The sequence below is a fragment of the Sinocyclocheilus grahami genome, unplaced genomic scaffold (genome assembly GCF_001515645.1).
Source record: "Sinocyclocheilus grahami isolate Dianchi unplaced genomic scaffold, SAMN03320097.WGS_v1.1 scaffold183.1, whole genome shotgun sequence".
In the NCBI taxonomy this organism is placed as follows: Eukaryota; Metazoa; Chordata; class Actinopteri; order Cypriniformes; family Cyprinidae; genus Sinocyclocheilus; species Sinocyclocheilus grahami.
The window spans coordinates 994,603-1,006,539 of NW_015505362.1; the positions used below are offsets into that span (position 1 = coordinate 994,603).

The 11,937-nt window shown below is 37.3% G+C and overlaps 2 protein-coding genes across 2 annotated transcripts in view; one reads left to right on the forward strand and one right to left on the reverse strand.

Annotated features, from left to right (window-relative positions):
* The window catches only part of LOC107594427 (lymphoid enhancer-binding factor 1-like), a 54,607-nt gene extending 51,983 nt beyond the window's left edge, over nucleotides 1–2,624 (forward strand). The window contains exon 11 of the mRNA XM_016284476.1: nucleotides 2,150–2,624. The gene's annotated coding sequence lies outside the window, so the exon portion shown is untranslated. The remainder of the gene's footprint in view (nucleotides 1–2,149) is intronic.
* A 2,594-nt stretch (nucleotides 2,625–5,218) lies between these two features.
* Nucleotides 5,219–11,447, reverse strand: LOC107594428 (hydroxyacyl-coenzyme A dehydrogenase, mitochondrial-like). Its single transcript, XM_016284477.1, has 8 exons — nucleotides 11,254–11,447; nucleotides 7,960–8,088; nucleotides 7,716–7,873; nucleotides 7,123–7,249; nucleotides 6,892–6,981; nucleotides 5,921–5,993; nucleotides 5,717–5,833; nucleotides 5,219–5,642 (listed from the first exon to the last, which is right to left on the reverse strand). Exons 1-8 carry the CDS (start codon nucleotides 11,356–11,358, stop codon nucleotides 5,524–5,526), a joined length of 918 nt encoding a protein of 305 aa, XP_016139963.1. The 5' UTR covers nucleotides 11,359–11,447; the 3' UTR covers nucleotides 5,219–5,523.
* Between the last annotated feature and the right edge of the window lie 490 nt (nucleotides 11,448–11,937).

An 11,937-nucleotide genomic window follows, 5' to 3' on the forward strand; every position in this document is an offset into this window, starting at 1 on the left:
CGTTTTAACTAGTTTTATGCTTTAAAAAATGAAAAGAAAAGAAAGTGAAATATTTAATATTTTTTTTATATTATGCAGTGTTTCTTCTTGAGTTAATTTATTTCCAGGATGTTTAGATATTTTAATTGGAAATTAGCCAGAAATTACTCAAGATTCAATAAGAACGATTTTTTTCTTTGAATTTTCCGTCTTTTACACAATTTTGAAAGTAACTCCTCAACTGTGAGTGTTGCCACCTAGTAAACCTGCCAATTCCTGCATATACTTAAGGTTAAGGTTTTGAGCTGCAAACAGACCACTCTGATCCTGCTGATAACACAATTTACCAGCAAACATAAAACCGAGGCACACTTTCTCCAGTTCTTCAGAACAATATTTTTTCTTCCTCTCTGAGCACTTCGAACCACCTTCTCTGGTTTTTGGGGAAAGGGAAGGGTTAGACCGCAGGAAGGAGGTATGTCAGTCCCAGCTGCTGGCTTTTTGATTTGCCTCAGGAGGTGAACAGGCCAATTGAGTGACACAGGGCCATGCCTGTTATCTTAACCTCCCACACTTCAAAGCGCAGCCTCGCTACCGCCGAGCCGAAGAGAAGCACTGAGAGTGGCTGGCCCTCGAATACAGAGGAGCGTTTCATTTCCTGCGAGCCGGGCCTCGGCATTCCACAGCGCAAATGGGAAGTAGCTCTTGAATCCCTGCGTTTGTATGGGAGCAGATTGTAAAGCGTGGCCCGACGGCACCGTCCTAACCTCTCCAAACACCCTGACGTGCCCCCTCCCCTTCCAACAGGAGGCTGGCGGGGAAAGGCAGAAAAGCGTGCCAGCGTTTTTCATCTGCGGCCGGGAAGGAAAACGCTCTCCAGGAAGGGGGCGCAGGGCACAGGGAAGCTTTGAGTTCATAGGATGAAAAGGCTGGGCAGGGGAGGTAAATAAAAGCACGGTGGCTCTCTTTCTCTCTCCTGGTTCGGCACCAGGGTCAGCGCTCCCTGGAAAAGTAGTTGCCTTTCATCCACATGTGGTAAAGCCGTCCACACGGGTGTACGAGTGTATTTATGTGTGAAAGTGGTCCAGGGTGGAGTTGTGGAGCAAAACTGACATCTCGCAGAAAAAGGTTGTGTTCGACCTCCGCTCCAGGGAGGAGCCCACTACTAGATTTTATCCATCTCCCTCGCTCTCTCTCAAGCCTCTCTATCCATCAGAGGTTTGCTCCTGTATTCCTGCTTCTCACTTTGATCAGGAATTCCATTTGATGCACTTCTGAAATAGCCCCATACAGCTTGTCGACCAAAATAGAGTCTGTTACATTTAATATTTCACATTTCAAAAGGGATTCAGATTGGACAAACAGATTGAGTTGGAAAATTTTGGGTTTCTAAGAATACGATTCTTGATTAATGTTGGACATGGGAATCTTTTCTCTTTTTTTTTTCTTTGAAAATGCTATGCTGGGGACTTTTTGAGTGTGCCAATTTGTTGAACGTTTGCAATCTGTTTTTGCTCTAAATGTCCTAATGTGCAATACACAAATTATAATGCATGGTAAAAATTGATCTCGATGTTTTTTTAGTTTTTTTTACATTTCTGTCATGTTTTCATGCACAATGTTCTTGAGAGACTGTACAGTTACTATGAATTGACATTTTGATTATTTTGATCGTTTTAAAAATAAAGTAATATACATAATTATATAAATGGTAGTTCTAAAATTCTTCAAATAAAAATTCTGTCATTTCTCAATCATTCTAAAACAAAATATTTCAACTGTTTTTTTTTGTCCATGCAATTAAGGTCAGTGGGATCCAAAAAAGCACTGGGCCACACTGACTTTTCAGTGTATAGACAAAAAAGCAAACACAAAAAGAAAACAACAAAAAAACACTAAAACGCACTTCAAAATATTTTTTTCATAGTAAATTACAATTTTCGTTTTTTTGTGAATATCCCTTGAAAAACCGTGTAATAATAATAATAATATATTTTAAAATTCTCCTTTTAAAAATGTTAATTATTCCTTATATATGTATGTGTATAAATAAATTAAAAAAATAAAATAATAATATATATATATATATATATATATATATATAAAATGCATATTTTTAAATGTATTATTAAACTTCCCATGTTTTTTGTTCTCCATTTGTGTTCTACAGGAGGAAAACGGACTTCTTTTTCCTCTTGCAAAGCAAAGACAGCAGCTACAGGCCCCCTTTTAGAGATGGAAGCCTGCTAGATTCCTCAACCTTTCACCCCTCTGTCACTTCTTTGACCCCTGCGGAATCTCCAGAGGGTCCCGGTCCTTGAATCTGCTCCTCGGCTGCAGGCGCTGCTGTAGAGACGTTGAACTGAGAACAGACAATCACCAACACAGGCCCTCACGCAGACCCGTATTCACTCGTTTGAATGTTCCTTTTTGTTTTCTGTCCTTAATTTACTCCCAAAGCCGAAGGCGTTGCACTGATTATGTTCCTCGACCGTTTGTAAAGCGCACATATGGCCACATGTAAACAAACACACACGCGTTCCTACACCTGTTCCTAAGTTATTCTAAGTTATTTGGCACCTCTGTCTTCTGTGTGTTCACTACGTCACTCCCTCATTTTCTTTTTCGTGCCCCATAAAATGTAGCAACACGCATGCACCCTTAAGTGCATGCTAATAAGGGAAATGATTTGCAATAAAGCTAAAAAGATTAAATGGCCAGTCATTTTTCTCCTTACAAATGCTCAAATTTGGGGTCTAAAAATATACGTAGCATGATCACTGAATGCAGTATGACAGCATACACAACTGCTGTATGTAGGATGTTTTCAGTATCAGTAAAGCTCACCGAGTTGCTGTCTAGTTTATGGTACCACAGTGCCACCTTACGCATGAAACCGCGCCATCATGTGTTTTCTGTTATTGATATTTGGTGTTTGTAATAAGTTCCTAACCCAAGCTTAAACATAAAGACTGTCTGATACTGAGGCCAGTTTACGAAGAGCTAAATACTACTTAACTGTAGTTAAGTACCAGTAACAATACCAAGTTATAATTGCTAACGGACTTTGTCCTGTTTCGATCCTTTTCTGTGGCTGTTGTGCTCATGTTTGGCTTTATGCTAGGCTCGTCTGTTACAACAAATGTGTAACAATAGGATTTAAACTGGCTATAAAGGCCAATGTATATGATACGGCACCATTTACTGGAAGATGATCAAATCAAAACACGACTGCCTCATTGTCATTAAAGGGGTCATATGATGCGTTCTGACACAGTTTAACTCTGAGTTCTTGTCATATTTTATTACCGTTTTCTAAACTATAGTGAATAAACTGTGATAACGTGAGAGATGTTGAAGGTGTCTGAAATTTTGGTTTGACTATATTATGTAAACAAAAACTTATTTTGGATGCGATTAATCGCGATTAATCGATTTGGCAGCACCACTTTGAATATTAATAATGATTATTTATTCAGTTAGTTATGTCTATACAAAGTAGGCCTACTGTGACTGACAGCATGTGATCATAACATTATGTAAATACAGTAATAAGGAAGTTTGAAGTGTTTCGACTTTGTTGCAATGTTCTGATCAAAACAACACTACCGTGGCTTTCCATGTCAAGTTGTTCTCATATGTTCCGCACATAACTTTATAAGAGTTCGTGTTGTCATTTACTCACTCAAGATGTCATTTTCTGCGGTCTGCTCTCTCTTCCGTGGGCATCAGTGAGTGTAATGGCTGTCTGCCAGAAACCCTGAGTGACCGGCAGCCTCAGAACAAGCAACAATGTGAGGAGAAATCAGAAAAATGGCTTTTTGATAGGGAAAACCCTGAAGTAGGAAACTCTCCGCTGTTCCCATGAAGTATTCGCACGACGAAAATTACTTATTGTGACTTTAACATGTGCATTTATATTGGACATTGCAGAAAGCTGAAAATATATTCATGAATTCTTCAAAAGGCAAAGTTCTGACATATGTCTTACCACAAAATGTGAAGTGAGTCTACAACAAGGGTATGTGAGGACACCGAGTTTGTGATTTTTGCTTATGTAACATAAGAAACTCACAAGCCATCAGCAAACCATATTTTTTGAAGTCTGAATAGCCATAAAGAAAATATCCAAGCACCAAAAGTTAATATAAAGCATAAAGCATTTGTATAAATGATTCGTCGCTCTCTTTTAATTATTGATACAACTTTAAAACGCTAGCTGATTAATATAAATCATGTGTGCATGCAGGGGCAGACTTAGTGATTTGGAGGCCCTAAGCAAATTTCAGGTATGGGGCCCCAACACAATAACTATATGCTCTTTTAAGCCTAACCCTTATTTTGCTCGCTCTCTCCCTCTTTCATAGGTTATAGCTATAACTAGTTTATTTACCTTTTCACAACTTAAATAATTAGTCAACCTGATGCTGTTCTAAAGCCATATTAGGCTACCTTATTTTTTTCCAGATCACAAAAGAAGAAATTATAGAAAAAAGCTTGCAATTGTACATTTAATGAATAGTAAACTTCTTCAATCTTTTTACAAAAAATTGTTTATAAAGCTGTCATTCACTTCAGTTCATCGAGATCTCACGACGTTCCTTAATCAATGAAGCTGTCTGCACTGCACAATGAATTTCTTATTTACATCGTAGCTACACGTTGTTATGAGAAGATTCTCAGCACCTGACAAAAACTCGGCATTTCAAGTGGCGAGTGAACATTTGAGGCTCTCTATAACTCAAATACACACTGGAGCGTTTGCTAAATATGTTTCACCAATGTCAGATGGGGCCCCCTGATTCCTCGGGCCCCTAAGCAGCCGCTTACCTCGCTTATTGGTTAAGCCCGCCCCTGTGTTGCATACAGTGGCCACAAAATGTTGAGATCTTTAAATAAATGTCACTTGCGGTTATATTTTATCCTACATGGTGACATTTATAAATGTTTAAGTGTGACACAAGTGTTCTAATACTTTCATTGTATTTTTTATGGAGAAATACAATTTTTATGTGCCAAATAAAACAACTATTTTGATAGCTTTCTTGACTGGGAACCAAGTCTGAATAAATGATGAAACAGCGACATCTAGTGACTGCATGTTATATTATTAGACTAGCATGATCGACAGAGAAATATTCTAACTAAAGGCTTTTTTTAAATGCATCATTCTACTTCCTGCTAATATCAACTTATGCACATCTGACAATTACTTCAGTAAGTACAAAACACATGAAAAGACATTTTCAAACCTTTTAATGTAGACATTCAGAATTAATGAACGTGAGTTTTTAACCAATTACAGCAAGGCACTAGATGTAGTGGTCAATATTCCTATCTTTTAGACCTTTTATGTCTTGACTGATTGCTTGAGGTCCAGTATTTCATACAGGTCTTCCTTGTGACAAGCAGTGCATCTAATCACTTTCTTAACCTCGACACATTTATGAAATTCACAATCAAACAGTCTTTTCAGGACGAGTAGCTCAGTCCAGTGCATTTGGTTGACAAGACTTCTGTTGTCGGATTTAATCTTCACTTGTGTTACTTGTGTTTGTAGAATCCCTCACCAGTTTTCTTGCCCAGTTTTCCCTCTGCTACTAGTTTGTTGAGCAGGGGACTGGGGGCAAACAGGGGGTTATCGGGGTCCTTCTCATGCCAACCTACACAAACCCATAATTAGAAATCAACAGTACTTTTGCATCAAAACTTGGTATGCTCAATACAAAACGCTCACCGTCAATAATAAACTTGGAAGTGTCCAATCCAACATAGTCCAGGAGCTCAAACGGACCCATAGGATAACCGGCCCCAAGCTTCATGGCCACATCTATGTCTTCCTTAGAACCGTGACCTGGGAAATGTACACAACAAGATGAAATCCAAATGTACACAAAAGCCATAATATGTTTGGGTATCCGTTCATAAAGCTTGACTGTACCTCTCTCGTGTAGTCGAACAGCCTCGAGCATGTAAGGAACCAGCAGTCGATTCACTATAAAACCTGGAGTGTCCTGAGAGGAGAGCAAATGAGAGTTGAAGGATTTATTCAAATCTCTAACCACAAGTACATGCAACAGTAATAGTGATTTTTGTGTTAGCAACACTAATAATAATAATAACTATAAATAAAGTTTGAAAAACTTTGATGTTGGCTTGACAAAGCCTTGTCTGAAATTTGAATTTAGCTTTAAAAAGCTTTCAGAATTCTAGCATATTTTAACGTGATGTTAATATCTTTCTAGCATGATTCAACTCTTTATTAACATGTTTTAACATTTTGAAAGCATGTTTAACACATTAAGCACATTTTAACATGTTTCAAACATGTTTAAGCACATTGCTAGCATGATTAAGCATGTTTTAACATGTTTTAACATGCTTCTATAATGTTTAACATTTCAAGCATGTTTTAGCATGCTGCTAACATGTTTTAGAATATTGCTAGTATGTTTCAAGCCTGTTTAAGGACATTGCGTGTTTCTATCATGTTTATGTTGCTAGCTTGCCTTAGGCTAGTTGTTAGGCTTTGTTTTAGCACATTTTTAGCATGATTAAGCACGTTTTAACATATTGCTAACACATTAAGCACATTTTAACATGTTTCAAACATGTTTAAGCACATTGCTAGCATGATTAAGCATGATTTAACATGCTTCTATAATGTTTAACATTTCAAGCATGTTTTAACATATTGCTAACATGCATAAACACATTGCTAACATGTTTTAGAATATTGCTAGCATGTTTCAAGCATGCCATTGCATGTTTCTATCGTGTTTTACTATGTTTGCTAGCTTGCCCTAGTCTAGCTGTTAAGCTTTGCTAATGAGACAGACAGATACTGGATAGACAGACAGACAGAGAGAGATGATAAAGTCAACATAATATACAAGATTACAGAGCACATACTTTGCATGAGACTGGATGCTTCCCTAAAGCTTTGCTGAACTCAAGGAGAGCATCAAAAGTCTGTTGGCTTGTTCCTGGAGCTTTAATCACCTGAGATCAGACAGTTAGTCAAAACTGAAACTACATGTTTAATATATTCATTTCAATGTAAGCTGCAATATCTTGAAGAGAAACTGTCATTTGCATTAATGTGGATGCTTGTGCAGTAAGTGAATCAAACTCAATCCAGACCTCCACCAGCTTCATCATTGGGACGGGGTTAAAAAAATGCAGACCACCAAAGCGATCTAATCTGGCCGTGGAGCTGGCGATGTCTGCGATTGACAGAGAGGACGTGTTGCTAGCGAAGATAGTGTGTCTGAAGAGAGAGCAAACATCTGACTGTCACAATACTAAACCAAGCTTCAGCATTCATGCCATTACTTTTAGTGCATAGTACAAGTATGTAAATTAGGATGCATTCATTTACAGCTAAATTAAATAACTCATTTCACAGCTCGTCAAAATACTAGATTCTCTGCTTTAAATACTTTTGCATAATGACACTGAACAGTTTAAGCGACTTTTGTCAAATGATTTCCTATATAGCTGTGCTTTTTCTTTTCATATAATAAAATAATTTCAAATAATGTCTATGCATTTGTTCATTGAGGAAATAGCCGTGTTATTGGTGGGCGGCTTACATTTTGTTTGCTACATAAATCCATTGAAGATGCTGCTGTGTATTTTCAAATCAAATCAAATGCACCTTTAGCCCCATTGTACCTAATATTCTGTTCTCACTATTATTTTAACTGAGAAAAGAAAAAACGAGTTTTTCTTACTCTGGGGCTGCTTTGTCCAGAGCTCCAAACAGATCTTGTTTGACTTTGAGGTTTTCCACAATAGCATCCACCACAAGATCAGTGCCCTGAACTACAGACGCAGCGTCTGTGCTTGTAGAGATGTTCTTCAGGACTTTCTGAATGAACGCCTCTCCATCCTAGGGAACGTGAGCCACAGTTAATAAACAATAGAGCATATTTAGCAATTCAATCTTTGTGACCTAGTTGGTGCTGTCAAACTAACCTCAGGTTTTTCTGCAAACTTCTTCTTCGCCACTCTCTTCAGACTAGACTCAATACCCTTTGCAGATTTCTTCAGTATGTCCTCAGATGTGTCCACCAGCACCACTGAATGTCCTGTGGATGCAGCAACCTAAAAAAAATAAAGAAATGAAGCCCATGATACCGTTGTTCTAATGACATCACAATACAAAGTCGTCGTTGTGATGTAGAAAGCAACTCCGTTCAATGAGAAACACTGGGAAGTGTAATTCACGGCGTAGTTCACCTAATAATAAACATTCAGTCATCATTTACTCAAAGTCCGAGTTGGAAAATAAACTGGACAGATCTATTGTACATTCAAAGGAAAGCCATTGGCTTGAGTTGCAGAAGGCATGGGATAACATTAGTGTTGAAGTTCTCAGGAAATATAATGACACTATGTCAGAGATGTGCTGCTGTAATTGCTGCAAAAGGTGGACATACCTAATATTAAAGTTAAAAGTGGATAAAAACAGTATGAGTCACTGCATCTTATATGTGTTGTGCTCAGAGAAACCATCTTCATGTTTCATGGACATTATGAAATGAAATCATTAGGGATGTAACGATTACCGGTTTGACGATAAATCATGATAAAATTCCCCACGGTTAGTATTACCGTTTCATCTTTTAATTATCATTAAACCCGTATTAGATTACCGCTATTTCAACAACTCGCGATAAATAAATACTGTCCAGCATAAAGCACAGTTTTAAGTAACAGTCTCGCGTGCGCACAGCACAAAGAGTAGTTTCGTTTTGAGTGAAAACAGGGCGGAAAAGCTGGGAGGTTTTAAGAGTTCTAAGGGAATTATACAAATAGATATATGCAGGGATTGAAATTAACTTTTTCACTCACCAGCCAATTTGGCTATTAAATTTTGAAGTTACCGGCCATTCATTACTTCTACTAGCCAAAAACAAAAAAGACAGAAATACACCAACAGCTTGAGGCCGTCTACACTGGGCGTGACAAAGCGACCGCTACAAATCATTTTGTCAGTACTAGGGGTGTGCGATATTGACAAAAAAAAAAATATATCTCAATATTTTCGGTGATTTTATCGATAAAGATAATTAGACGATATTTTGCTGAGTGTGTTATTGTGCTGATATCTTGATCAGTTGCATATGAAGTGGCATTTAGATGCATTTACACATGCTAATGCAGCTTAGAGGGACATGGATTGTTTTAAACTGCAGTTACAAATGCATAAATAATTTTTTGATATTTTAAACATGAAATGTTGAATACTGATATTTGAAATTATTCAAAAAATTAAAAGATAGTAGGTAGCCAGTAGGTGGCAGCAAGTCACTGTTAATAAGTGATTCATTGCGAACGAACCGAATCATTTAAACAAAAACCATTCCAAACACAGCCACAGCAGGGTTTTGCATCTCTGAGCAACATGATGTTGTTATGTTTCTGAATCAATCAAAACACCGTCATGTTGCTCAGAGACGCAAAACAGTGCTGTGGCTGTGTTTGGAATGGTTTTTGTTGGCGAAATAGCACAGAAATAGCGCAAAAACAGCCAATATGGGGTCTAAAATGTAAGTCTCTAGATATTAACTTATTGTTTATTGAACTGTTGTATAAAATAAATATTACATTTGTAACCATGCTGATTTTTTAATTAAAAACGGCACTCTTCGTGTGATATTGATTAACTATATGAACTGATATAAATATATAAATTTTCTGCCTCCTTATCTTGAAGTATGTGATCATTATTAATGCATATTAATAGACTGAATCATGCAACGAAAGAGCGCACTATAAAAGCGCACGCGCACTAAATCCTGTGTTGGTCTAACCAGACTTCATCACGTCGCGTATGCACGCCTCTGTAGGTGTGTTTTGTTTATCTTTTGCAATATACTCGATAATGTCATGATATCTCACGAGTTCAGTATTTGCGCTAAACCTGCGCAGATTTGGCTTGCATAAACGTCCCCAAGAAATGAATGAGTGAACATCATTTACGAAAAGTAACCCGCCAAATTGGCTAGTGATTTTTACCCGCCACAGCTGATTTTTACCCACATTTGGCGGGTGTTCATTTCAAACCCTGAATATATGTGAGAATTAATTATATGAATGTACCTCTGAAGGTTCTGACCGTCTTCAGAAACGATTTGATGGCATTTTGTGTTCATCTTCGCTCCATGTAATACCTAAAGCAAGTGTTCTTAATCGCAATACTGCTTTGTCCACGGACGTTACGGGAAACAGCTCGAATTCAGCTTTTCCATAAGCGCCACCTGCTGTCAGCGAGCGGATTTACAGAGACCTGTATTTACATTCAGCCTGTGCAGTTTCTGTCTGGCCAAACACGGACTGAATGTGCATGCCCTGCTGTAAATTTTGACCGGTTGATGAAAAACAAGCTTATGTGGATTCTACACATTTAAACAATTCACATAAGCTATCTAGAATGATTTATGGAGCAGATAAAATACATATAATCATTTATTAATCAATTATCAGTTTGACTTATATCTTTTCTTTATTTAAAGGCTGAATTGTGAGGTTTACCTTTTTATGAAACTTTTTCAAAGCTTCATTTGAACATCTACATGAGATATTTCAACATGCTATTAAACTGTTGTCAGCCAAGTTGTGATTTAAAATCCGAACATCATTGGTAATGTTATAGTTTTAGTGATTATGCAAACTAAACGTCATTTTATTTGTTGTTTGTTGGTTTTTAAATATAAAACTTGGTGAAGTGATTTAGTCAAGTACTTTTTTTAACATCTCCTGCACATTTTAACAATACCGTGATAATAATGATAACCGTGATAATGTCGGTCAATTTTAATACCGTTACATCCCTAAAAATCATGTTTTGGAGGCAAAAAAGATCAATATTTTTTTCATTTTTTTTTTACTATTTAAAATATTTATTTCAAACAACTTCAGTATGCAATATAAACGTTACACATATTCAATATATGGTTTATATAAACGAAAACGACAGAAATGTACTAAACGTTAACGGTATGTGTGCTGGGTAAGTGGGTGAAAGGTCACTCCTTGACATAAAGTTACAAGACAGTCGAAACGTGGGAGAAGTTTGCAACAAACTAGCCAAGATTCATTCACAAATCGTCGTCTCCGCAATGCAACTACACGCGACTTGAAACTAGAAAGACCTTCAATAGCTGTTGTTTGTTGATAGCTCTTAGCTTGTAGCCTGGCTTGGCAAAACACTTGCTCTTTGCAGAAATATGCAGTCATATTTATTTGCTTTATTGTTCACTTTACCTGTGCGATGCCAGCCCCCATCAGCCCGCCTCCGATAATAGTGACATGTTTAATTGCAGCAGAGGACGAGAGACTCCTGATGAACTGGCGCGTTACGAATGCCATGGCGGCTCTCGCTAATGACACACAGCGCGAGCTCGAGAACAACTGGAGCAAGCTTGCTGATGGGATCACGTGGTTTCCTCCCCTTGCGACGACCTTTCAGACACAGTCAAGACCTGCTGGGATTTTGTTATACCCAATCAAATCATATATTGCCAATGTGTGTGTTTTTATTATTATTAACAAATGCGTTTCAATGCAAAACTATACTCTAAATGTTAATGACCATTTATAAGATACAATAATAATAGGCTAATAATAATAATTTCTAATAATTTTACAACCTCGTATAACCGCTGTTCGTTTCTTTTTTAAAATCCTTTTTCGTTGTTACTGTAATTAATTGTGTAAGATTGGCGTTGATTAAAAAATATATATGTATTAGGCTTAGGGCTGGACAATAATTCAATATCAATATGTATCGCGATATATATATTTTTCAATAACGGTGATATGGCTTTTAAACCTATTTCAATGTAGCCTACATTACCAGTGTTTCCCATACATTGATTTATTTGTGGCGTTTGACTTCTTTGAATAAACATAGCACTGCACGTTTTAAAATCAAAACTTGTCGCGGGT

Excerpts from the sequence above, each read along its gene's own strand:
- LOC107594428 (XM_016284477.1), bottom strand. The coding sequence starts at position 11,358 with ATGGCATTCGTAACGCGCCAGTTCATCAGGAGTCTCTCGTCCTCTGCT. Across the intron at positions 5,994-6,891 it reads AGCATCCAGTCTCATGCAAA|GACACTCCAGGTTTTATAGT; the intron begins GTATGTGCTCTG and ends CTCTCCTCTCAG. Across the intron at positions 5,834-5,920 it reads TGTTCGACTACACGAGAGAG|GTCACGGTTCTAAGGAAGAC; the intron begins GTACAGTCAAGC and ends TACATTTCCCAG.